This window comes from Cutaneotrichosporon oleaginosum (assembly GCF_008065305.1).
Source record: "Cutaneotrichosporon oleaginosum strain ATCC 20508 chromosome Unknown ATCC20508_contig02, whole genome shotgun sequence".
Classification (NCBI taxonomy): domain Eukaryota; kingdom Fungi; phylum Basidiomycota; class Tremellomycetes; order Trichosporonales; family Trichosporonaceae; genus Cutaneotrichosporon; species Cutaneotrichosporon oleaginosum.
Window position 1 is genome coordinate 75,363 of NW_027072171.1, and position 23,652 is coordinate 99,014.

The 23,652-nt window shown below is 60.7% G+C and overlaps 9 protein-coding genes across 9 annotated transcripts; 7 read left to right on the forward strand and 2 right to left on the reverse strand.

The window, feature by feature from the left end:
• Positions 1-1,339: 1,339 nt before the first annotated feature.
• On the forward strand, positions 1,340-4,217 carry COLE_01712 (uncharacterized protein; the record flags this gene model as incomplete). The annotated part of the gene is made up of 2 exons (XM_018426890.2): positions 1,340-1,594; positions 1,692-4,217. 2 exons carry the CDS (start codon positions 1,340-1,342, stop codon positions 4,215-4,217), a joined length of 2,781 nt encoding a protein of 926 aa, XP_018276739.1.
• Positions 4,218-5,493: 1,276 nt separating this feature from the next.
• Positions 5,494-7,769, forward strand: COLE_01713 (uncharacterized protein; the record flags this gene model as incomplete). The annotated part of the gene is made up of 5 exons (XM_018423974.2): positions 5,494-6,237; positions 6,276-6,676; positions 6,711-6,887; positions 6,937-7,025; positions 7,060-7,769. 5 exons carry the CDS (start codon positions 5,494-5,496, stop codon positions 7,767-7,769), a joined length of 2,121 nt encoding a protein of 706 aa, XP_018276738.1.
• A 529-nt stretch (positions 7,770-8,298) lies between these two features.
• COLE_01714 (uncharacterized protein) lies at positions 8,299-9,199 on the forward strand (the record flags this gene model as incomplete). The annotated part of the gene is made up of 4 exons (XM_065626165.1): positions 8,299-8,497; positions 8,729-8,957; positions 9,007-9,073; positions 9,116-9,199. 4 exons carry the CDS (start codon positions 8,299-8,301, stop codon positions 9,197-9,199), a joined length of 579 nt encoding a protein of 192 aa, XP_065482434.1.
• A 574-nt stretch (positions 9,200-9,773) lies between these two features.
• COLE_01715 (uncharacterized protein) lies at positions 9,774-10,241 on the forward strand (the record flags this gene model as incomplete). Its single annotated transcript, XM_018423972.2, has 1 exon — positions 9,774-10,241. The coding sequence occupies one exon, from the start codon at positions 9,774-9,776 to the stop codon at positions 10,239-10,241; it is 468 nt and encodes a 155-aa protein (XP_018276736.1).
• A 641-nt stretch (positions 10,242-10,882) lies between these two features.
• On the forward strand, positions 10,883-12,796 carry COLE_01716 (uncharacterized protein; the record flags this gene model as incomplete). Its single annotated transcript, XM_018420483.1, has 3 exons — positions 10,883-11,196; positions 11,317-11,663; positions 11,721-12,796. The coding sequence occupies 3 exons, from the start codon at positions 10,883-10,885 to the stop codon at positions 12,794-12,796; spliced, it is 1,737 nt and encodes a 578-aa protein (XP_018276735.1).
• Positions 12,797-12,953: 157 nt separating this feature from the next.
• Positions 12,954-15,681, reverse strand: COLE_01717 (uncharacterized protein; the record flags this gene model as incomplete). The annotated part of the gene is made up of 9 exons (XM_065626166.1): positions 12,954-12,995; positions 13,030-13,288; positions 13,380-13,506; positions 13,538-13,732; positions 13,764-13,959; positions 13,992-14,236; positions 14,272-14,535; positions 14,578-15,238; positions 15,331-15,681. The coding sequence occupies 9 exons, from the start codon at positions 15,679-15,681 to the stop codon at positions 12,954-12,956; spliced, it is 2,340 nt and encodes a 779-aa protein (XP_065482435.1).
• Positions 15,682-16,227: 546 nt separating this feature from the next.
• COLE_01718 (uncharacterized protein) lies at positions 16,228-17,699 on the reverse strand (the record flags this gene model as incomplete). Its single annotated transcript, XM_018423970.2, has 3 exons — positions 16,228-16,609; positions 16,735-17,002; positions 17,075-17,699. 3 exons carry the CDS (start codon positions 17,697-17,699, stop codon positions 16,228-16,230), a joined length of 1,275 nt encoding a protein of 424 aa, XP_018276733.1.
• A 685-nt stretch (positions 17,700-18,384) lies between these two features.
• On the forward strand, positions 18,385-21,307 carry COLE_01719 (uncharacterized protein; the record flags this gene model as incomplete). The annotated part of the gene is made up of 6 exons (XM_018426209.1): positions 18,385-18,593; positions 18,681-18,706; positions 18,825-19,022; positions 19,059-19,139; positions 19,192-19,582; positions 19,618-21,307. The coding sequence occupies 6 exons, from the start codon at positions 18,385-18,387 to the stop codon at positions 21,305-21,307; spliced, it is 2,595 nt and encodes an 864-aa protein (XP_018276732.1).
• A 1,982-nt stretch (positions 21,308-23,289) lies between these two features.
• On the forward strand, positions 23,290-23,613 carry COLE_01720 (uncharacterized protein; the record flags this gene model as incomplete). The annotated part of the gene is made up of 1 exon (XM_018425529.1): positions 23,290-23,613. One exon carries the CDS (start codon positions 23,290-23,292, stop codon positions 23,611-23,613), a length of 324 nt encoding a protein of 107 aa, XP_018276731.1.
• Positions 23,614-23,652: the final 39 nt, after the last annotated feature.

Below are 23,652 nucleotides of genomic sequence, written 5' to 3' on the forward strand. Positions count from 1 at the left end.
CCTCCTCCTCCTCCTCCTCGTCGCTCCTCTCTATCTCTTCCTCTCTCTACCCCTTTCAAGGCCCCAACGTCAGCCACCGCACGCGCATATACACACACACCCCCCCCCCCCGTCCCTCGTAACAACTTCTCCCCTCGTCAGCCTCACTCCGCCAACTCTGCCGCGGCTCGTTGTCATTGTCCGTCATCACGACTCGCCCCAACCAGGTCCAGTCGGCACGCAAAACAGGACAGGTCCGGGCGACCGTGCTCGACCTATCTCGAGCTCTCCTGGTGGCCAGGTGATCCGGTGGATCCGGGTTCCCGGTGTCCCAGATCTCTCACGATCTAGCGATCTAGCTCGAGCTCAAACTCCAGCTCGAGCTCGGGGCTCAATCCGGCGCCAAGCTTTAACCCGGCTTGCTCCAACGCTGCCGTCTTTGCCGTAAGTAGGACGTTCCTGGGACATGGTACCTGCTACCTATGCCGGGATGAGCCAAACTTTGATGTGTACCGGGCATCTACAGCTCGCTGCCTGCCACACGCAGTACGACGCAGTCCTACCACTGGACTACAGTACGGCATCCATCATCCCTGCTTGCGTACATGGACATGCACATGTGCATCGTACCTGTCGTCGCAGCGTACCTGTCTGGACACCTGCCTAAGACCGGCTCCGATACCGCATCGGCTTTGGCGCCCTCGCATCGCAGTACATGCGGGCGCATCAGTCCGGCCATGTAGCGGCGCCACTCAAAGGACATCTCACGGGAATCGTCCGAGCGTCGACGGTGGGAGGCGGTCACGCACGCCGGTCCTTGACGGGTTTGATGGCTTGAGAGCTCGGAAGCCGGCAGCGGGCAGGTGGAGAGAGAGGTCGATGGCTTGATGGCCTGGCCTGATGGATCAGAGGGATACGCAGTTTCTGTGGCTCGTGCCTCCAATGCTCAGTGCCCTCTGAGGCCTCTGAGCTCTCTCTCCATCACTCCCTCTGGCCTCGTCGACATGGCCGGAAAGAGCGACCATGCGGCGCGCGGCAAAGCGGCTCCCTCTACCTTCCCTCTGCTCTCGCCCGAACGACCCGAACGAAACATTTGCTGACCTCTCCACAGCCTCGAGCTTCTTCTCGCTCTCTCCTCTGGCTCCTCGCTCATCTTATAAAGAGTCTCGACCATCAGCGTCGACGCTGTTCTTTCTCTCATCCTCTCATCCTCTCATCCTCTCATCGTCTCTTTCGGGTCGACTCTCTCGTCGTCGCACAACCTCCTCAAACACTCTCCACAACCATCACCACTCTGGCTCAGTACGGCCTCCTCCCTCCCCCTCCTCCCTCCCCCTCCCCCCTACTCACATCACCCACCATGGCGCGCTCTCTCGCCGACCTCCCCGCCCTCCCCCAGGACGTGCGCAAGTGGCGCATCCTCCTCCTCGTCAGCGCTGTCAACAGTCTCACCCAGCGCGTCCAGACCTATCTCTCAGACATGGGATGCGAGCGTGTGTCCACCGAGCTGGCACTCACCGACGACGGCATGATCAGCGCCGTCCTCGCCCACTCGCCTCACGTTGTTGTCTGCCCATTCCTCACAAAGAAAGTTCCCGACGTTATCTGGGACAATGTACGTCTTGATTGTGCCTTCCCGCTTCCCTTCCCGCATGATCCCGCACCCACGCGCCTCCCCCTCCGCGGTATGAACCAAAACTTACCACACATAGGTCCTCACTCTCATCGTCCACCCCGGCCCACCAGGTGATGCTGGACCCGCCGCCATCGACTGGGCCGTCATGGGCGACCGCGGCTTGGACACCGACTCCGCTTCCGCACTCGCTGCCCTTGTAGCTCCCACCGACCGCGCCAAGCCCCTTTCCGAGCGCCAGCGCACACACTGGGGTGTCACCGTCCTCCAGGCCGACGACACCATGGACGGAGGACCTGTGTGGGCCTTTGACCAGTTCCCTCTCCCCGACGTCGCCCGCGTAACCAAGAGCGCCATCTACCAGGGCCCCGTCACCGCCGCCACCCTACGCGCTTTGACCGCCGCTCTCACTCGCATCTCTGGCGCCTACGCCGCCCTCCCCGACCCAAGCCACCGCGCTGCCCGCATCGCCGTCAAGGTCGACCCCAAGTGGGCCGCCGAATGCGTGTCGCTCAACAAGCCCTTCCTCGGCGGGCCTCTGAATGAGCGCCCCCAGATCCGCCCCGGCCAGCGCCGCCCCGACCTCACCATGCATAATGCCGCCGACGTCGCCCGCATCATCAACTGCGGCGACTCGCAGCCCGGCGGCACCCTCAAGACGGCCAAGTCGTTCATGTTCGTCTTCGACGCCAAGGTCCACGTCCGCGATGCCGATCTCCCGATTAACCTCGCCAAGGCGCTTGGGTACGCTACATTCGGCGACATCCCTGCGGGCAAGGCGCTCGCAAAGCGGGACGGAGCAGTGCTCTTCAAGACCGCGCCCTGCACGCACAACGAATGCCAGTACGGCTGTGGCGTTGCTGTTTGGCTCACGCACGGACGTCTGCCCAAGGCCACCGCTTCGGCCGCACTGAGCGCCAAGGTTCCCATGGCCGAGGCGCTGGTTGCCGCAGGCGAGGGCGCCCGGCTTGAGGGTGTTCCTGAGTGGACCGAAACCGAGTTCCAGGAGATTCCCGGCACGTACCAGCAGGTGTACGTCCGCACCGTCAAGGAGGGTGACGGCCTCATCCAGCTCGTCTACTGGGACTTTTACAACGGCGCCATGAGCACAACCGGGTGTGAGCACCTCGTACGCGCCCTGCGTTGGGCCACGCACCCCGACCGTGGCAACATCAAGGTTCTTGGCCTCATGGGCGGCTCCTACTTCTCCAACGGTGTTGCCCTCAACATCATTGAGAGCGCCGACCACCCCGGCCGCGAGACCTGGGCCAACATTAACGCCATCGACGACGTCGTCGAGCTCATCGCGGGCGACGTTTCGTCTCAGCCCCGCAGCGACTTCATGACCAGTGTGCCTTCTCTTACTGAGCGTGGCATTGTCACTGTCACTTGCATGCGCGGCAACGCCGCGGCAGGTGGCGTGGCGCTTGCCGCTGCCGCCGACATTGTTGTCTCGGCCGGTTCGGTAGTCCTCAACCCCGCTTACCGCGCCATGGGTCTCCACGGTTCCGAATTCCACCTCTACTCCTACGTTGAGAGGTGCGGTCGCAACGTCGCCACCCACCTCGTCAAGGACATGCTGCCCCTCTCGGCGATTCGCTCGCGCGAGCTGGGCCTCGTCGATGTCGTGGTCGGCGGCCGCGACACCCCTCAGGCTGAGTCGGAGGCGCTTATGATCAAGTTCCTTCGCAACCTCGCTGTGGCGCCTGCCGCCGCCCTGGGCTCACCCGAGTACCCCTCGGCACCGTGGACCAAGGCAATTGCAGGCGCAGAGTCGTCCAAGACCGCGCAGACACTCGTCGACCTGATGGCGGATAACAAGCGCCGCCGCTACGAGAGTGCCAATCACACGCCGCTTGTGCACTACCGCCACGAGGAGCTGTCGCAGATGCTTCTGGACAGCTTCCACCCCCATCGTTCGCAGCGCTACCACACGCGGCGCATCAAGTTTGTGCGCAAGGTCAAGGCGGAGGGTACCCCCACTCGCTTCAACCACCACCGCGTGCACCTCACCCGCGACGAGGAGGAGGGCGCCAGCTTTGACGATGCGCCCGGATGGATTCGCGGCGAGGAATGGAGCTGGGTCGGGCTGCAGACCCCCTCGTCCATGGCCACCTCTGAGGGTCTCCGTATTGACTTTGGTGCCCATGTACCGCCTCTTGACGCCCTGTCTCGCCGGCAGTCGCGCGCCTCCTCGTCGGGCTCAGAGGCCTCGGCCGACATCCGCACGGACCCCGGATCGGGCGACGACAACGTGGACGTCGTCAAGCCCGGCTCGACGCCCGTCCCGGGCACGCCCATCCTGCACAAGTCGCCGACAAAGGCGCCCGCGGTCTCGCTCGCCCCGCCCTCAAGCTACAGCCTGTCGGCGCCAACGTCGCCCAAGAGCAAGCGCTCGGGGCTGCTCGGCCGCCTCGCCGGCGCCTTCCGCTCGCGCACAGATCTCCGCGCCGTGAACAAGAAGCAGGGCGACGACACCACGCCCGCTTACCGCCGCCCCCTTGTGCCAAACGAGGGCAACACCGAGTCGCCGTGCTTCTTCAACGTCACCGCCGATCTTCCGCCCGAGGCGCACAGCTCGCGCCCCACCGTCACCTCACACTAGCTGATCTCCGCGCTGCGCGCATCCGTGTATATTTAGTCGCTTGTACTCGCTAGAATCTCGAATCAATGAACTTGGGTCTCGTGTTGCTGAGAGCGATGGTTAGTGTCGCTTGCTGTAAACTCCTTCAACCTTGCGACGCTGTCAGCACACACATACGTTCTGAACCTCATGTCCTCCGTATGATCGCCCATTTGCTCACTTCCCACTTCTCCGGTACCTCACTCCCTCCCTCCTCACCACTTCACCACCTCACCACCTCAACACAGACCTACACAACTCCCCAGTCTTCACCACATTCTCATCCATGCCACAAACCCCTCCCCCTAGGCCTGATTTCATGGCCGTGCCGCAGGCGCTCCTCAACGATCGCCACGAGCTCGTAAGTGTCATGACCCGGTCTGGCCGACCCATGACCTTTGCAGAGACCCCCGTATGTCCGTTACTGCACACACGGAGATCACCTTCATGTCGACCAACCACACCGGCCGCCTCAGTCGACTTCAAAGGCGGGAAAGGATTCTCAGTTCTGACTCCCTATTCTAGGTAGTTTTCCTACTCTTCCTCGCGCCGTTGACATTGGCAGCTTGACTGCTCTCCACCCGCCTAAACCAGATCCTTGTCCCAGCACTCGCCTTCATGTATCCCTTCCTGTAGCCGTGTACTGTGGTGGGTGTCGTATTGTTGGTAGAGGATGCGTTGGTAGTGCAGTGGTGATAGTATAGTTGATGAATCCCTCAAAATGCGTCCCCAGCTCCAGCTTGGATTGGATCACCGACGAGGCTGCACCATCGCACGTTTCCTTCAACATTGAATTGTTTGCGCCTTTTCCCCCGACCTTGCACACATGAGTGTCTATGCCGCTGAGGACGTGGCCAAGTTGTATGAGTGGAAGGCAACTTTCGTACTTTGGCGCCGGCTACGAGATGTCGGGTCAGCACATTCTGATGGCCAGCGCATTGTCGTCCTCCTCGTGCTGGCTGAGCCCAACATGCTTGCGGCTGCTCGTTCGAAGCGAGTGTTTTCAATCGTGTCGCCTTGTCAACCGCCCGTGAGATGCAAGGCAGACTGCACCGAGTAAGCTGACTGACGGAATGGTGATGTGAGTACCACAAAGTTTCAGGACGGTACCAACTTCTAGACCATCAGGGTGAAACACGGCCAGCGCGTCTTGCCTCCAGGCTCGCAACACCAATTCCGCCATCCTCCGTCCGCCGACCACCGAACTCACCTCCCCGCTCTCTCGATCCATCTCCGCTGAGCTCCGAGCTCGACGCCCATGACACCCCCACGTCCTCCAACAGACGGCCGAGACGACACACAAGATGTGTTTGTCGGTGCGCCACCTCCCTCCGTCACCACTATCCATGCACCCTTACCGCGGCGAATGAGCAAACCCCCTCCTCCCCCCATCTTTGTGCGCACAGCCACGGACGCGGGCGCCAGACCAGATCTCTTCGACCAGGAGGACGACCGTGCCGAGGCGCAGGAAGCGGAGGACACAGTGCCGGACCTCAACGACCTTCCGCCAACACCGAACAAACGACACTCGCTCAACTTTGACCACCCCGTGACGCCGACGAGAATGGATGGGCAGCGCTCCCCCGCCTCGCCGTCATGGGCGCCTCTCGAGATGTCGCCGCAGGCCCAGCTGCGCGAGTTTGGCGCGTCGCCCCGCGCCCGCCCGCCGACATGGCACCACATGGACCGGCCGGCAAGCTGGCACCGCAACTCGCTCGAGGTGCCAGCATTCTACGTCGCCCCCTCGCCGCAGGAGAAGCCTACACGCGCATTCGAGCCCACGCCCCAGCACGGCTTGCACGCCCGCAACCTCTCAGCTTACTTCCCCCACCCCGGCGTCCCGGCGCGCGCGCCCAGCCCTACGCCCGCCCAGCCCGCCGGAGACAGCGTCATCCCTGATGCGGACAAGAGCGCCTTTGGCGCAGGCGCAGACTATGCCGCCCCGCCGCCGGTGGAGGAGGCGACCGAACGGCCGCGCACCAGCAAGCGTCGCGGACACCACGTAAGCCCTCCCTCTCCACACAGCGCCGCTGACAGCAGCACCGGCACTCGCTGTCTCACAACTTTTTCTCGTTTCTCGACCCGACGCAGACCAACCCCCATGCGGCTACGCCTCCATCTGACGCCGGGCCGACGATCCCCATCAACCTCAGCCCCGCGGACGACAAGCCGCACCCCGTGCCGATGGATGTCGCGTCGTCGCCCGCCACTCTCTCCCCGCTGCCGCCGGGCAAAAAGGATCCGCAGGCACAGGCGCTTGTGTCATTCGCCGTGATCGAGGCCGTGCTCGGCGTCGGCTTGTGGGTTGAGGGCCAGATGTCCGGCTGGCGCTGCCTCACCGCGGTCGGCTACCTCGTCGTCTTTGACGCCATGGGAATGGGTGTCAATCTCTTTGCGCGGACAGACCGTCTTGGCTGGCGCAGCCTGCGGAGACCGTATGGGTGAGTTGTGCAGAGATCGCTCGGCTGACTGTAGCTCGTCACGCGTCACCTCGATGCTCTGCTTCTCGCAATCAGTGTTCTTGATATTCGCGGCCGTGTACATCGCCAAGGAGGCTGTGGAGCAGGTTGTCCTCGGCGCCAGCGCGCACGACCATGCGGCCGCGTCGGGCCACAGCCACGGTCACCACGACCACGGGTCGGGAGACGAGCGGTAAGTTTATCTGTGCCTGCCAGCCGCGGGGCGTTGATTCTAATTCCAGACCCTTCCCGCAGCTCCTTCTACTTCTCGCCTCAGTAGCGACTCTCTTCTCTGGCGCAGTGCTTGCGAACCACTCGAGACTCGTCGACGGTGAGTCACCTATCATCTATGCAGCTGACCAAAGCTACGGGCCCACTCTTTCTCCCACCATGGTACCTCGCCAACTCAGTGGTGCGGGACAACGGTTTCCTATCCAACCCATTCACGTTGTCCATCGCGGGCACGTGTGCACTGCTCTTCCTCGCGTCGCTTGTGGTGCCCACAGCATCGCTCAGCTCGCTAGACGCCATCGCCTCGCTCGTGCTCGCATTCCTGACCGCTTCGCTCGCACACCCTCCAGCGGTCGCGTTCGCGCACGTCCTTCTCCAAACGGCGCCACCCGCATCGTCTTCCCAAATGAAGGCGCTGCGCCGTGCGCTGCGCGACGTAGCAGACGACCGTCGGGTGCTCGGCCTGGGCACGCTGCGCTGCTGGACGATCAACGCCGGTAAGATGGAACCAGAGGCGATGACGACATCGTCGGCGCCCCCTTCGCGCCGCGGATCATTCACCGCGATCCGGCCGTCGGTATCGACCATCTCGCCGTCGACGCAGGCGTTCACCGACTCGCCGCGGGCGAGCCAGGACATTGTCGCGCAGCTCACGCGTGAGGGCGACACGGACGCGCCCCTCGTCGTCACTCTCGTCGTGCATGTGCATCCGGAGACGAGCGACAGCGAGATTCTCGAGGTCACGCGCGTCAGCTGGTCCAAGCTTAGCAGCGCGATCAGCTGTCGGCAGAGCGCGGGCGAGGTGAGCGTGCAGGTGCGGCGGGGGTGGGAGGGTGCGCAGTAGTGCGGGGCGAGAGAGGGTGGCGTTAATCTATGTGGTGGTGGTGGTTGTTCATGAGCTCTGGTGCTGTTGCATTTGTGCATTGAGAGGAGGAGATGCATGCCATGCTGGCGATACTGTGGCTGATGTCAACTGGAAGATGAGGAGTGAAAGATGGAGCTGGGAGGGATGTACAGTAGAATTAACACACCAAGAGTAATAAATACCATTTGAAGTCTTTGTAATGAAGGGCCTCTTTTGTCCCGTCTTGCGCCTCCCTCCCTCCCTCATCCTTCCCACCTTCCCTCCCTCCCCCACTCCACTCGTCCTCCTCGTCCTCGACTACTTGAACTCTCTCTCTCTCTTGTCATCTCTTCTCAACTACTCTTCTCTCCATCTCTTCATCTCTCCTCACTCCCCCTCCTCACTCGAACCAGCCTCGCGCGCACTTCCAGACACAGCGCTCCCCCCCGCTCGCTCACGCTCTTGCCACCCAACCCCCCCCTCGTGTCCCCCCACCCCCAACACTCACCCCCCACTCGCGTGACTCATCATGGTGCGTGCGCATCATCTCTGCCTCCTCCCTCATCCTCCTCCCCCGCCACGCTCATATCACTCACACCAGTCCACCCTCTCAAAGCGCCGCCTCATTCGCGACTTCAAGCGCTTGACCGCTGAGGCCCCAGAGGGCATCTCGGGAAGCCCATGCCCCGATAACATCATGGTCTGGAACGCCGTCATCTTTGGTCCTGGTGAGTTGTTCGTGTCGGCAGGTGTCAGGTGAGGCGCGTGCTGCTCTGCCGTGAACGAGACTTCTCCATCGCTCCACCTCGCCCCCACTTGCTTCGCATCGCTGCCTCCCACTCTGGTGTAACTCTCCTCGTATCGTCCCGTCCCGCCCCGCCCCGCCCCGCCCCGCCCCGCCCCAGCACCTGTTACCTTTCCCCCCCCCCCCCCCCCCCCCCCGACGCCGCTGACCCCAGCCGACACGCCCTTCGAGGACGGCTCGTTCCGTCTCACTCTCACATTCACCGACGCATACCCAAACAAGCCGCCGACGGTGCGCTTTGTCTCGCGCATGTTCCACCCCAACATTTACAACAATGGCGAACTGTGTCTCGACATTCTGCAGAACCGATGGTCCCCAACGTACGACGTGGCGGCTATTCTTACCAGTGTGCAGAGTCTGCTCAACGACCCTAACCCTAGCAGGTTTGTTTATTCTCTTCCCTCATGCGCGTATGGGTCCCACTGACGCAAGCCCGGCCAACGTTGAGGCCGCTACTCTGTTCAAGGACAACAAGCAGGAGTATGAGAGGCGCGTAAAGGTGAGAGCAACCGCGCTTGGGTCTGGGCGGAGCTGATTGTAGATCACCGTCGAGCAGTCATGGGTGGACGACGAGGATCTGCAAAGCCAGGCTGAACAGTCGTCGCGCCCCACCGTCTCTGCCTAGGTTCATCAACTCTGATGTCGTCGCCCATCGCCACGTGCTCGGTGCCAGCTGCAGGCCGCTCTCTCAGGCACTCGCGCCGGCCAGCCTTCTCGCGGGCATGGACCATTGTATTAGTATAAGCCCAGGCGTACCCGTCTGGCAGTCACAGCATTGAGATATCCCCATCGTGCCCGCCCATGCATTCCGTGTTTTATCACAGGCGGCGCTTGTAGCGCCTGTAGGCGAGGAGTATGGTGCGTGTGACCGTGACCTGCATTGTGAGGACAAGGGATGTTTCAGCGGGGCCACCATGATGACGCCGAAGCCTTTACGCGGCTCATGCGCGCGGCTTTGTCAGGCTTCACACAAAGTTATATATTGGGATAATCAGCGGACAATGATACTCCGACTCCGAGCTGTGTGTGCCTGGCTGGAACCCTCGGCCCAGCGGCCATGTCCACTTGACTGCTCGCTGCTCGCTGCTGGCTGCTGGCTGCTGGGGATCTGAAATCTGCAATCTGCGATCACCCACAAACCCATCATGTCCAGCTAAAACCTACTTTTAGCACATGGCGAGCAAGCCCACGCACACGGCATGCCTCCAGATCTCGATTGCTGGATTGAGGAGGATCAGAGGAGAAACGCCCACGATGTTTTGGAACAAGATCAATTCAATGCGGCTATTTCAATGTGGCTGACGTCTTGGCTGGCATGTTGCCAGCAAATGCTCGCGATTGCCAGAGGATGCTGTCGACTGTACGGCCGTCCATACCGCCCATACCAGGAGACGAGACGACCACACTGCATCTGGCTCTCGGCCATGGGCCATACGATACTCGCTGACAAGCTCACGAAATTGACAAGCGGCCAACACGACCCCGCCCATGCGGCCCATCAATTCTCCTCTCCGGCGATCCATCAACTTTTTACTCGGGCACGCTCTCTTGATCTCTTGACCTCTTGTCCCATCTCCTCCATCTCCTCCATCGTGCACCGGAGAATCATCGTCTCCCGTGCCGACTATACTCCGAGGCGCAATTCATGTCGCACGTCGCGATCTTAGGGATCAAGAAGAGCCAAGGGGATTGCTGACAGAGCAAGCGACGACGATAAGGGAAAAGAAAGATCTGTAAGACATTGCAATTCATGAAATGCGCTATTCATGATCGGCAGTGGCCGCAGTGGGGGAGAGGGACAAGGGCGCCTGCTCTCTGCTCTCTGCTCTCTGCTCTCTGCTCTCTGCTCTCTGGCATTCTGACCACGCTCGATCCTTCATGGGATGCCCTCGCCGAGTCTAGATCACCTTCCTCCTTTCCTCGTCAAACTGCCTGGCCATGGACTTCTCTTCAGAACTTGAATCTCATCTCACCTCATCATCTCATCTTTGCTCTACTCACTCCTCCTCTCTTCTCCTCTTCTCTTCTCTGTACTCACATCCTCACTCACTCACTCTCAACCTTACTTCTCCCCGCCCCCTTCCACAACCCCCCCACAATGGACGGCGCGCGCTACAGAACAAAGTCGCGCCCTCGCCGCCTAGCCCACGCCGATGAGCCCTACTTGGACACACGCAAGCGGCGCCGGCGCCTCTTCTTCTTCCTCCGCCGCTCCCGCCGCACTCTTATCATCCTCATCGTCTTCCTTCTCTTCTTTGTCACCCTCCTCGCCCGCCATTCCCCTGCAAACCCCCACGTCGGCGGCACCATGGGACGCAGCGCGACGCCCCTCGCCCGCGCCGCAAGGCTCACAGAGGCCGCACACGCGCCTAGACGCGTCCCCCGCGCCCCGCTGCCCGACGAAGTGCGTGGCGCAGCCCATACCGTCAGCGGCGGCATGCTCCACGTCGATCCCGACAGCCCTGTGCACCCCATCTACCAGCTTATCCGCGATGCGCGCGCCGCGTGGGACGCAAAGTTTGCCAGGCAGAGCACGACGCTGCGCCAGGCCACGGACGAGTATGTGAGGCGGTACCGCCGTGCGCCCCCCATCGGGTTCGACAAGTGGTGGCATTACGTCGTGTGAGTTGTGGAGGGCGCATAAACCACTGTTGGATGACGTGAGCGGACGTGGCGTCGGGGTTCGTCGCGTCTATGACTCTGGCTCAATCCTCGAAATCCACAACGCTGACCTGACCCCAGCGACAACCGCGTCCAGCTGCCGGACGAGTACGACCAGATTGACAGAGACTTGCATCTCTTCCACGCCCTCCACCCTAACGACATCATCGGGCGCGTTGCCAAGGCCGCCCGCGAACCCGACACGTTTGTGCTCAAGGTTCGCCGCGGCCTCGTTCGCACCACGGGCAGCGTCAACTCGAGCGATTGGCTGCATGGCGCACGAAGAGATGGACAGCTCGAGCTCATCCGCCCCATTGCTCGCCACCTCCCAGACTTGACCGCCGTGTACACGGTGCACGACACGCCTTTCAATTTTGTCAGCCACGCACACAAGGCCGAGCTGCTTGACCACATCGAGGACGATGAGTGTGAGTTGACCCCGATTTCAGTCTTGGGGTGGGGCGAGATCGCCAGGCTAACCTCAGACCTGGACAGGGATGATCTGCCAGACGTGACACTGCGAGGGTGGGCCCAAGCTTGTTCGCGGGCGTCCCCGCTGCGCACATATGACGCCGATGCCGAGCTGCCGGAGCCAAGCCACGCGACGGCCGACAAGACCTTCATCGTTGACCACAAGGCGAGCATGAATCCCTGCACACACCCCGAGCTGGTTCGCCTCCACGGCTTCCTCTCGGGCAAGGTACCTGTCGCGCAGGAGCTGAGCGCCAAGTTCGCCATCTCCAAAACATTCTTGCACGCCGATGTGCTCGGAATTCCCCCCGAAATGGTCGCGCACAAGGACAACGTGACGCTTGTGCCGTGGGAGCGCAAAGTGCACGAGCGCCTTCTCTGGCGCGGCGCCAACACGGGCATGTACTACTCGTCTGACCTGGCATGGCGCGACTCACACCGCGTGCGCCTCGTTCAGCTCGCCGACGAGGCGGAGGGACGCGCCTCCGTCCTCTCCCCTCCGGGACTGATGCGCGGGCGCAGTGTCGGTGCCGCGACGCAAGAACAGGACGTAGGATCCGCCAACACCGCACGCTTCGACATGGCGTTCGTCGACGCGCCGATCCAATGCGACGACGGAGACGGGACATGCGCCGAGATTGCCGCCGAGTATCCGTATCGTCAAAGAGTGAGCCGCGAAGAGGCCGACGCGCACAAGTACGTCGTCGACGTGGATGGGAACGCGTGGAGCGCGCGCTTCCAGCGCCTTCTGATGAGCGGGAGCCTCGTGTTCAAATCGACCATCATGCCTGAATGGTATAACGACCGCATCCAGCCGTGGGTGCACTATGTGCCTGTCAAGCTCGACTACAGCGATCTGCGGGATGCGCTGGCGTTCTTCGCGGGCGACGAGCACGGTGAGGGCGGGCGCGACGACCTCGCGGAAAACATTGGAATGGCAGGCAGAGAGTGGGCCGAGACGTTCTACCGCAAGCAGGACATGATCGCGTACGTCTTCCGCCTCTACCTCGAATGGGCACGCCTCCAGGCTCCCAACCGCCGCGCCATGGCGTTCAAGTACGACCCCGCGATGGAAGCGGTGCGCACATAGATCCGCCGGATACTGTCATATAATTGCCAAATTCCAGTCCTGTTCCACTTAGACCCTCTGTTTCCCGCCGTACATTAGCGATCCAGCAACTCCATGTTATCTGTCATGCATTGAATGGTATGTGTGCTAGGTATGTACTGATACAACGATGTCGGGCTCAGAGCGGCGGCAGGGGTCGCTTGCACAGCGGGCATATGGTCTATTGTTAGCCTGTCCGTTGACGCCAAGCTCACCTTCAACGCCATCCACTGCTGCAAGCACTTGGTGTGGAAGAGGTGGTGGCAGGGCGCGACGGCGTAGCTCCTTCGCGCGTTGAGGCTGAGCAACGGCCCGTCTGCAGGGTCGGGGTGCGTATTGACCTCCTCCATGCAGATCGAGCACGTCGTCTCGGCGGGCACCTCGCCCGCCCCCTCTACGGCGTTCTCGGCATCCGGCGCCGGCAAGAGAGGGTGGTAGTCGTACCCCTCGGCTGGGGCGAACTGGTGTGAGCGTGATTGACATGACTGCGCCAACGCGGACGACTTACGCGTTTGGGGAGGCTAGAGTCAGCAGAGTCCAGGAGCAGGAGCGTCTGTAAACTCACAAGAAAGCAGGTCCGAAACGGTCCTGGGCGAAGAGCACGGCGATCTGGGCCGCCTGCCACACCACCATGCCCCATACCCAGTCGGCGTTGTCGATCAAGAAGACATAGTCGGGGCACACGAGGGCGTCTGGAGTCAGCTCTGCTGCGTCGAGCCTTACATAGCGGCAGCGCGAGGCGGCCGATGCTCGTGCCGATGACGAAGCCGTAGCCGAGGGCGCCGTTCGAGCCGCGGCGCGCGTTGCGGTAGATCTGCGGCACCCAGATGCTCTGCATTGCGAAGAGGACGAACGGGATGACCGAGGGCATCGACGCAATCTGGATGAAGATGAACATGAGCGCGACGGCGCCCAACCCTGTCGTCAGCTCCACCGCTACTCAACTCACATTTCAGTCCGGGATATGTGGTCAGAAGGTGGGCTAGGCGGTCGGTCCACGGCATGGGCGGCTCGGACTCGTCTTCCGACTCGTCTGCTCCGCCATCGCCTGATGCATCTGTCGCAGTGGACGCGGCGCGGCGACGCGGAGGGCGCGAGATGATGCGCTCCGGCGCCTGGATCCTATGCAGCAAAACGGCGTATCGCTGGGGTCAGCGCAGCCGCTCGGCATACTCACTGGTCCGAAGACGATCGCCGTGCACAGTGCCGCGAAGCCTGTGACTAGCATCGGAAGGCTTGTCCTGTTATCGGACAACACGCCGGTCAGCAAGTGTGCGCCGCAGATCCACGAATCGGAAAGCGCGATGAGCACGATCGTCCAAAGCGAGACCTTGGCCAGTGTCGAGGGGGTGCGCGTGCGCTCCATCTGATTGACGAGGAGGAAGAGGACGAGAAGCTGGGACAAAGTAGCGTACGCGGCGTCTGCCGTCAGTTTCGGATGCGTTTGGAAAGCTCACAGTTCACAGTCTTCCGCCAGAAGTCGTCTAGGGGTACCCCCCGGCCCCGATCCAGACCGGCTACGAACCCACATTGGTCACCGACGATCACACCTCCGAGACCCACGCCCTGCCAATATGTGGGTGGCCGCTTCAAGCTAAATAACAGACCTGTGGGGTTGGCAAGCTCGCTGTCATACCGCAGTACGTCCTCGAGCTGCACACCTGCTGGGAGGGGAGGGAGGGAGAGGTGGATGAGCAGGGGGCACTTCGTTGAAGACGGTTCTGGGAGTTAGCCCCATTTACGGATCCCAGACTCCAGCTCACCTTCCGGCTTCACGTCGGTAAGGAGCAATGAGTCCTCCTGGATCTGCAAGTCCTTCTTGAGCTCGGTAAGCACTATTTGCGCCGTCTCGTTGTGGTGATCGGGATAAAGTGTTGGGATGTGTCGGATGTCCACGCGCTGCGATTCGTGTAATGAGAAGAGCTCATATGTCCCGTTGGCAATGTGGTGTAGCCCGTAGAACTTGTACTCGAGCGTCGTGTTGGGCGCGCCCACTGTAATGCCGCCCCGAACCCACGCCCACTTCGGCGCGCGGGCGACGAGATCATCGTCCTCCCGCCGTGGCTCCCCGAAGTCGCCCTCCGGCCTACTCTTCTTCCGTTCTCCTTCTTCGTGCGCAATGCCTCGCTCCACCGTCACTCGCAAGTCCCAGGACGTGATGGACATCCAATCGAACTCGCCGCGCAGCTCGTCAGCCAGCGTCTGGTTCCACCCCGCGCGCTCCTTGACCGCTGGCAAGGGGATGCCGCGGAAGAACGAGTCGCTCCGGTCCTCCTGCTCCTTGAGGAGGTCGACCGGGTGCGCCACTGCGTGCCGGTACCACCCCGTCATGTTGGGGAAGAAGTGGCCGCCGCGCGCCGCCACCTCGCTGTGGTCGAAGCGCGTCGGCACGATGCTCGATGCGAGAATGCTAGGAGATGGGGGCTGGGATTAGCTGCGTGCACCGGCGACTGATCAACGCGCTTGGCGCAAGCATGCTCCAGCGCGCACCGTTCCACCACACCACGCCCACTCACCTCGGTCCAGTTTCCCGTCCCGTTCAGAAACCCCTCGTACTCGGCGACCTGCTGCCGCAGCAAGCTGAGCTCCGTGACGCGCTCGCGGATCTCGCCGTCAGGCCCTATTGTGCCGAGGGGCGGCTGGTTGCCGCCGTTCTGGGACATGAAGAAGAAGAACATTGTCAGGAACAGCATCGAGCTGAGGCTGCGCTGCGGGCGCGGAGGCATAGGCTCGCCGACGAACACGCCGGGAAAGCCGCCAGGCGGCATCGGCATCGCGAGGGACGGGTTGCCGGTCGAAGTGGGCAGGCCGCCGGTGTCGGCATCCCGCCCGCGAGGGGAGCGGGGGTCGGGCTGGTCGTCGGACATGCCGAGATGGGGAGGGAGAGTGGAGTGTAGAAGAGGAGAAACAAGAAACTCGGGATGGAGGAAGAGGGTCGAGTTGGGTGGCCAAGTTGAACGGAGACGGGGCGTGGCATTGGGCCAGGCACGCGTCATTCAACGGCAACTACCCCACTCTGCCCCATCTTCCCCGCACTCAACAGCGCCTTCAGAAAGGTCGGCCTTGCGCTCAAAATCATGACGCATGAGTAGCATTGCCTCGTCGTAACCTAGAGAAACAAGAGAGACACGATATAGTACTAATTCTATCAGGTATAGTGGGCACAACAGGGGCACCGACCATTGTCAGCGCGGTTGACGCGTCACAGGAGGCGCCAGCCAGGCGGCGGGGCAAGGAGAGGTGGGCAAGCCAGCCGAGGCAGCGTTTATTGAGAGGCTAGCGTTGAGAGCAAGAGGCGAGAAGGGGAGGAGACGCAGGTTGAGGGATGAAAGATGCTAGATGAATAATGGTGTGGTCGGAAGCGGGTCATCCTCCCCTTGGTGGGTGGGGTGTGGGGGTAATCCTGCGCCGTCTTAAAGCTTGAGGAGGAAGTTGGTGCTCTCGAACCATCCCCAGATGAGGGCGCCCGAAAGAATAGGAAGGGTGAGGTTGTCATCGACACCAAGATCGAGGGCCTCGACCACTGCACCACCCACGCCGACGACAAGCGCAGTGGCGATGCGTCCAAGCATGCCCGAGTCGAGAATCAACCAGTCGTGGTACACAGTCGAGCCGCTGTGCCAGAAGCCGATGCCGATGAGGAAGCCGGTCACCGACGCGGCCAGGAAGCCAGCAAGCGACTTGCGCGGGGCAAATGGCAAAAACTTGATTCCCGGGAAGTGCGCTGGAAGCGGAGGGGTGTAACGCCCCCACAGACGACCCAGAGTGGAAGCAGTCGTGTCAGACCAAGACAGGCTGCGAATGTCAGCAGTCATGATGTGGGGGAGGTGGCGCATTGGATGGACGGCCAGTCGATGAGACGAGCACAAAATTCAGACTCGGGAGTGGCGGTGGCGTCCGAGGCCATGTACACTACTCACATGAGGATGGAGACAACCGCGACATCGCGAGGGTAGAGGGCAAGCACAAATATGACGCCGACGAGATACCAGACGACGCCATTGATCTTTTCGCGTTCCTCAACACGCATGAGGAATCCGCAGACCATCTCCCAGATCTCTGCAAATGCTGGCGAGTTGAGGCGGATCATGTCGACGGTGAAGATGAACGCACAGGCGGCGCTCAGATACTTGAGGAGGGGCATGACGCTCGGGGGGTCAAGGTAGTAGAGCACGAGCGTGAAAAAGCCTGCTGGTCAGCATGTTGCATGATGATGGAGAATGTCTTTGGGACGTCTTTAGATCTTTCGAGGCAACTCACCGATCGACGAGTGGAATGCCTTGCGGGGAATTTCCCAGTCTACCACCTTCTGAGGCGTTACTCCAGGAGGAGGCTTGACTTTGACGCTGGAGGAGCGGCGGCGGCGGCGCACCGGCTGCCCGTCGGGGCCAATGACGACGGCGTGTGCGGCCCCCGCAGATGGGGCGGGTGGGGGCGCGTGTAGGGGGTCCTCGTCCGCGGTTCCTTCGACATGTGCGCGGATAGTTGGGAGGGTGCCAACTCCGGCGGGTGGAGAACGCGCCTGACGATTGCGGCGGCGGAACAAGTCTTCGTCTTCAGAGATGGAGCTGACCGAGCTTTCGCGCTTTCGCTGGCCATCATAGTAGCCGTTGGCACTGGAATTGACATTGCCGTTGCCGTTGGAGGTCGCGTGACCGTTGATCTTTGGGCTCTTGTTGGGGTCCATGGTGTGGAGAGTGAACGTGTCTTTGTACTCTTTGGGTTCCATAGAGGGACGACGAGGAGGGCGGGGTGAGTGATGGAGAGGAGGGGAGGCGCTTGCGCGGATACGTGGGCTTGATGGAGATGGGGAGCGGGCAAATGACGAGAGAGAGGAAGCGGGAGATGGGGAGCGGAATGGGGGTAGCGACGCGGCGACGGCCATTGGGGCAGATAGGTCGGTGAAGGGCGTGTCGAGGAGGACAGAGAAAGAAAGAAAGAGATGAAGAGGATGAGGAGGATGAAGAGGATGAAGAGGATGAAGAGATGGAAGAGATGGATGGATGTACTACTACTATAGTAATTCAAATCTCCCTCCTTTGGAAAGTAGAGAGGAGGGTGGATAAGAATGGCCGCGTGCTCCAGGGTCGATAGGGTGCATTGGGCGCACGGTGGCCGGAGTGGCGGCTGCCCATCACCATCCATTAGATATCGGCCCCCGTATCCCTAATCCCTCCTAATGTCCCCTAATCCCTAATCATCGCGTCTGCCACGCCACCCAACACACTTTCACTTGCTTGTTCTCTCTCTCTTTTGTTGTCTCCATCGCATAGATCTCTGTTTCGTTGTCGTCTGCACGACAACTACTGTATGATATCCATTTCTCCAGCCGTCCAGTCATTTAGACTGTCGCCGAACTCGCTTCCTGGCCACCGCTTATTACATTATTACTCTGTATGGTACCTGGATGACATGATGATATTTGGTTCCGCGGCTGAGCCAGACGCGTCCCCCCCAGGCCTCCACCTCTCCAGCCAGAGTGACGTGACGTGACGACTCCCCTCCCCTCCTCGCCTTCCTCTCCGACGTCCACTCGCGCTTCAACCGTTGCACTCTTCACTCACAACGCAATGAGCTACGTCCTCGACGAGGCTGCACGTTCGTTTTCTTCCCCTGGCATCCTTCTAACCCCCTCCCCAGTCCTCAAAGCGTACAGTCTCAGCAGCCTCAACCCCTCACAATGGGAGCAGGTCGATCACGGACAAGGGCCGCTCGCGACGCTTGAGGGCGGATCCGGCGAGGAGATGGACCCATTAGGCCTTCGCGGAAGGCTCAGTACGTGAGTGATAATTCTCCCGATGTCCTCAACGAGTTCTTGCGACCTCGGCGTTGCCGCGGTCCGTGCGATCATGACCTGACGTTACAGTGTCGGCGAAATGGATCTAAAGACGCGTGAGTCAGAAGCACACCACAATGCGGCGCGCGGGGGTCTAAGAAGAGAACCGCAAAAGCGAAGCCGGCTAGTTCTTCTGCGACGCTGTAGCCATTCGAGTTGATCAGCTGACAACAGGCGCCGCAACGTCGTTGGCATCCAAAACATTCGACCCGAAAGTCTTCCTTTCGATGCAGCACCCCGATGCGTCGTACCAGGATCTACGCCATGGCATTTCTCACCTTGAGCAGTCTATCGAGTCGCGCTCAGAGGCCGTGCGCATTCTCGTAGAGGACAACTTTGACCGCTTCGTCGCAGTCAAGGCGACTAGCGATGGTGAGCTGGCTTTTGACACGATTAGACTAACAGCAGTCGTGTACCGTGACATGAGGGAAGGTTTCCTCGCCGATGATACAGATCACGGGACGCGCGAGCTCCGCGAGATCTTCAAGCGTGTGTTGAACTGCCTACCTCGTGGCCTACTCTGGGCTAGAACTGACTGCAGTTGCGACGCACCGCGCCGACCAGGTTTTTCTCCCTGTCCTCGAGAACTCGGTGAAAGCGGCCAAGCTGCGGTCAACGCTTGGCGTGTTCGACAGGTCAAAATTCCTCTTCAACCTCCCTGGCCAGCTACTCGAGTCCATAAACGCTGGGAGGTACGATCAGGCGCTTCGTGACTACAAGAAGGGGTTGCATCTTCACTCGGCTAGGTCACAGCCTGGCGCTTTGATCCCTGGTGTCCCAGCGCGCACCCCCGACCAGATTGCTCGCCAGCGTCGCGTATTTGACAAGGTGTGGGATAGTGTGGAGAATGTCATGGTCGACATGGCGAAGCGTCTGGACGCCATGCTGAAGGATCCGTCAAGAAGCGTCGAGGAACAGGAGAAGACTCTGGAGTGAGCCTTCCAGTTGAGTGTGAGGCTGACCGAAGAATCCTGATCGACATCAAGGGCTCAGACGAGCCAGCATGGAGTTACCTCGACTACCAGCACTCCCAGATCCTCGACAACATGAAGAGCATGCTGGATCGTACACACAAGGCTATAAAGGCTGCACAGACAGCGGCAGAGGCCGAGCCATCGTCGTCGTCACCACACACAGACCTTCTCCGGCGGCAGCTTGCTGTGCAAGAGTACACGCCAAATGTGATTCACCCCTCAGCAAACGAAACGGCATGGAACGCAATCCTATCAATGTGCTCACGACTGGGAGAATACGTCGTGCGATGCTTGCCTGGGTTCTGGAAGATTGCCAGAGCTTGCATGGACGGCAAGTATCTGAAGCGTGACTCGAGTGGCACGCTGAAAGCCTCCTTGCGCCCCGCAACATCCTGCCGGCAGATGGCGTCGGACATCCTCAAGACCTATCTCTCCACACTATCACAGTTCTTTACCCTGTCCGACATTGCACTCGTGGCGCGGTCTAAGCCGACCACTACCATTCCCGGCTTTGTACCCGCTGGAACTACCGTTCTCGCAGCGTGCTACTATTCAGTCAAGATTATCGACGACGTCGCTGATTGCGTGCTCGAGCTCACCGCAATCGACGTAGGCAAGGAGGCTAGCCAGGGCGCCAAGGCGATGCTTGACTCTTTACGGTGGAGGTTGGAGGAGGTTATCGCTACTACGTGGGCGCGGGACGCCCGAACGCTGCATCTCTTGGATGCCCGTTCAAAAGGACCGGTCACTGAAAAGATACGCGGCCATGCTCCATACCTCAAAGTCGTGGAGACATTCCAAACTCGCATCCTCAGATCTGCTCGGCGCGTCGCGTCCGCTGGGACCGTGCGCGATCAGGATACGCCGCCTGTGCCGCAAATGTTTCGCTTCAAAATCCGTGATTCGGTCGTTGAAACGGAGAGATTGCTGCTCGATGGGATTCTGCATATGGCCAAGGAGCCTGAGATTCCCCTGGAGGATGTGAATGGGCACGTCCTCACCGCTTCTGACAAGGAGAAGGCAGTGGAGACAAGTCTCCTCGACGGGCTGGCTGCCTTCCATTCGATGGCTGGAGATCATGTGCCATCGCTAGCAAAGAAGCTGTGCGACGACATCGGGTTGTCCGAGGCCGACGTGTCGTCGCTTTACACGGATCTCGAGGGCGTGGACAAGCTCGTCTTTGACGAGTACATCTCACGCTGGTCGTCGCGCCTCGTCGAACTGATCCGCTCAGGCTTGATCCGCACAATCGACTGGTCATCGGCGCCCACGCCCAAGGAGGTGCGCCCGTACATGCACACGGTCGTGTTATCGCTGGTGGAGGCGCACGCTCAGGTCTCGGGCGCGTCGCACAAGCTCGTCCAGCGTGTCATTGAGACGTTGGTGGACTGCGTCGGCGACGCGACACTGGATGCGTTCCGGCGCGTCGGACGTTTCGGCACGGGCGGCATGTTGATGGCGACGCTGGAGATCGAGTTCCTCAACCAGAGCGTCACGTCGTTCCTCACGCCGCACGCCAAGGACGTGTTCAAGCAGGTCTACGACATTATATCACAGCGGTATCAGCGACACGCGGCGCCCGAGTCACTCAACCGCGACTTGGAGGCGATGCGCAAGTTGCTGAGTGAAAGCCGGCGGGGGACAGGCGTGGAGACGCTGTGCTTCCGGCCGACAGCGAAGTAGGGCAGATCCACGCGTCGATCTGCGCGGTGGCGTTCTCGGCAGCACTGAGACAAGCTATGATATGAATGTGGGGTAGGACGGAAACGTCTTTGCAGTCTGTGAAGTCTCCATCTCGATGGCTTATGCTTCATCCGGAGTGCCACAACTCTTGGTTGAGGCGTTGAGTGAGGCGCAAGGCGTCATGCCAACCAGCAGCCAGATCACCAGAGACCTGAGGCTCGGCTGACGTGAATAATAAATAGCCTTCAGCGTGCTCTGTCAAGAGGGCAAGATGACAAGATGACAAGATGACAAGATGTCAAGATGTCAAGATGTCAAGATGTCAAGATGTCAAGATGTCAAGGAGATGACCGATTTGTCCCCAACGGATTGATGTGATGGGACTTTATTGGCCGAGGTCAACGCGAGGATATCGAGAAATCGCGAGAGACCGACTGGGCAGTCCATCGTGTGTATCTCGGCTCCCAGCTGACAGCTGGCACTGCGCTGGCAGCCGCCAATTCGCCAATTGACGCCAAGGAGTTCAAGCCCAAGCAAGGTAGCCGCAATGTGCCTGGGGGGGAGCATGTGGGCTACAGTAATCGTACGCCCGGCAAAACCGCGCAAAATGGCCAACCGCGCACCTCCGCCTCAAGCGCCTCGGGCCGGGAAGGCGCCCGATCTCCGAGGGACTGATGTGTTGCAGGGCAGGCCCTGCTGCTTTATTGCGCCTGTACGCCTTGGGCCTTGGGATGCATGTCCTGGAAAACTTATCGACGTCACCCATTCTACACGTCTACACGGGGCGGGCACAACAGCCACGGCGGCCGACGCCTTGCCGCGCCCGTGGAGGGACGAGGACGCGACTGTGCAGAATGAGGGATGTGACGTCTCACTCAGTTCATGGGGGGGGGGGGGGGGCACCGAGGCTGACGCAGGCCCATGTCTCTCTCTACTCGATTTCATGCCATTACGCCGCACCCGCTATTATATAGTTGATGATGGGATGAGTCAGATGAGCGAGATGCACTAGATGCGCCGCGTTCACCGAGTCGAAAAAGAGAGAAGTGGGCGCGGAACAAAAGGGAGAAAGAGGAGAAGGAGAGGAAGCGGTTAAGCCGTGTCTTGGCCAAGGCTACAGTAGGCTGCGGGCTGCGGAGGCGGGCGTGAGCGAGAGACTACTACCAGTGATGGATTGAAGATCAACTGGAGACTGACAGAGTGCCATGTGGCGTCAATCACCTAATACAACACCCAATCACCCAAAAGACCCAAAGACCCGGGGCGGCGGGGCGGGCAAAATGCGCGTCACCCTTGGACAGAGAATTAGAAAACGGGTGTATTGTATATTACAACTCGAGGCCAAGAGGGATTAATGATCTCATCCAACCACCTTGAGAGGCGTGTCCCCGCCCATCTCATCTCCCCACCCGCCTCTCCAACCTCGGCCTCGTCGGCACTCGTCGCCGTAGGGCCGTCGTCGTCGTCCTCTTTCCTCTTTCCTCTTCATCATCCTCACTAACTCATCATCATCCACATCTTGTGCACACCCAAAGAGGACCCCCTCATCGACATACTAGTCCTCGTCACTCCCTCTCCCTATCTCCCCCAACCCATCCTTCCCTTATTACAAACCCCTCATATGGGCTCCACCACCCGTGACTACCCATCCATCTCCATTCTCACAACAACTTGTGTCCATCTTGTCCCACCACCCCCTCCTCAGCGCTCCCCTCAACGCCGATACCCAGCCCGTTCCATTTCTTGGACACTTTGACCCCCATCGCACTCGGCTCGTCACCACATCATCCCTCTCACCGCCCACGTCTCGGCACTCCTCCTTACCTCTCCCTCCTGCCATTGGTCCTAACCTGAAGCCAATCGCGTCCCCATCGCATACCCCGTATCGCCATCACCATCACCATCACCACCCCGGATCTCGGCCCCATCGCATAGCCTTACTCACAGATCTGTCTTTACCCCCCCCATCACAACTCACCATCATGCTCTCCTCCACACCAGCCATTCCCTTGCAGAGCATTGACCTCGACCAAAACGGGCGACGTCTGAGCCTGCGCACCGCTGGCGGCCTCGAACTGTTTACCAACCGCGACGCGCTTCCGTCCCCAGAGCATCTCACCCCCATCGAAGGCAACACGCCTCTGGCCTCTGGTGCCGCAACGCCGCGCTCGGAAAATGGCGGAGGAAACAGCCGTCAGCCATCGCACGTCAATGTCCAGGACCACTTTGTCGAAGGTGGAGGAGGCCTGTACAAGGCCAACTCGCGCGGAGGTCTCTGGCACGACAAGTACGAGGTAAGTGTTTAAAAGCCACTCTTTCCATCTCCCCCCCCTCCACCTTTTCAT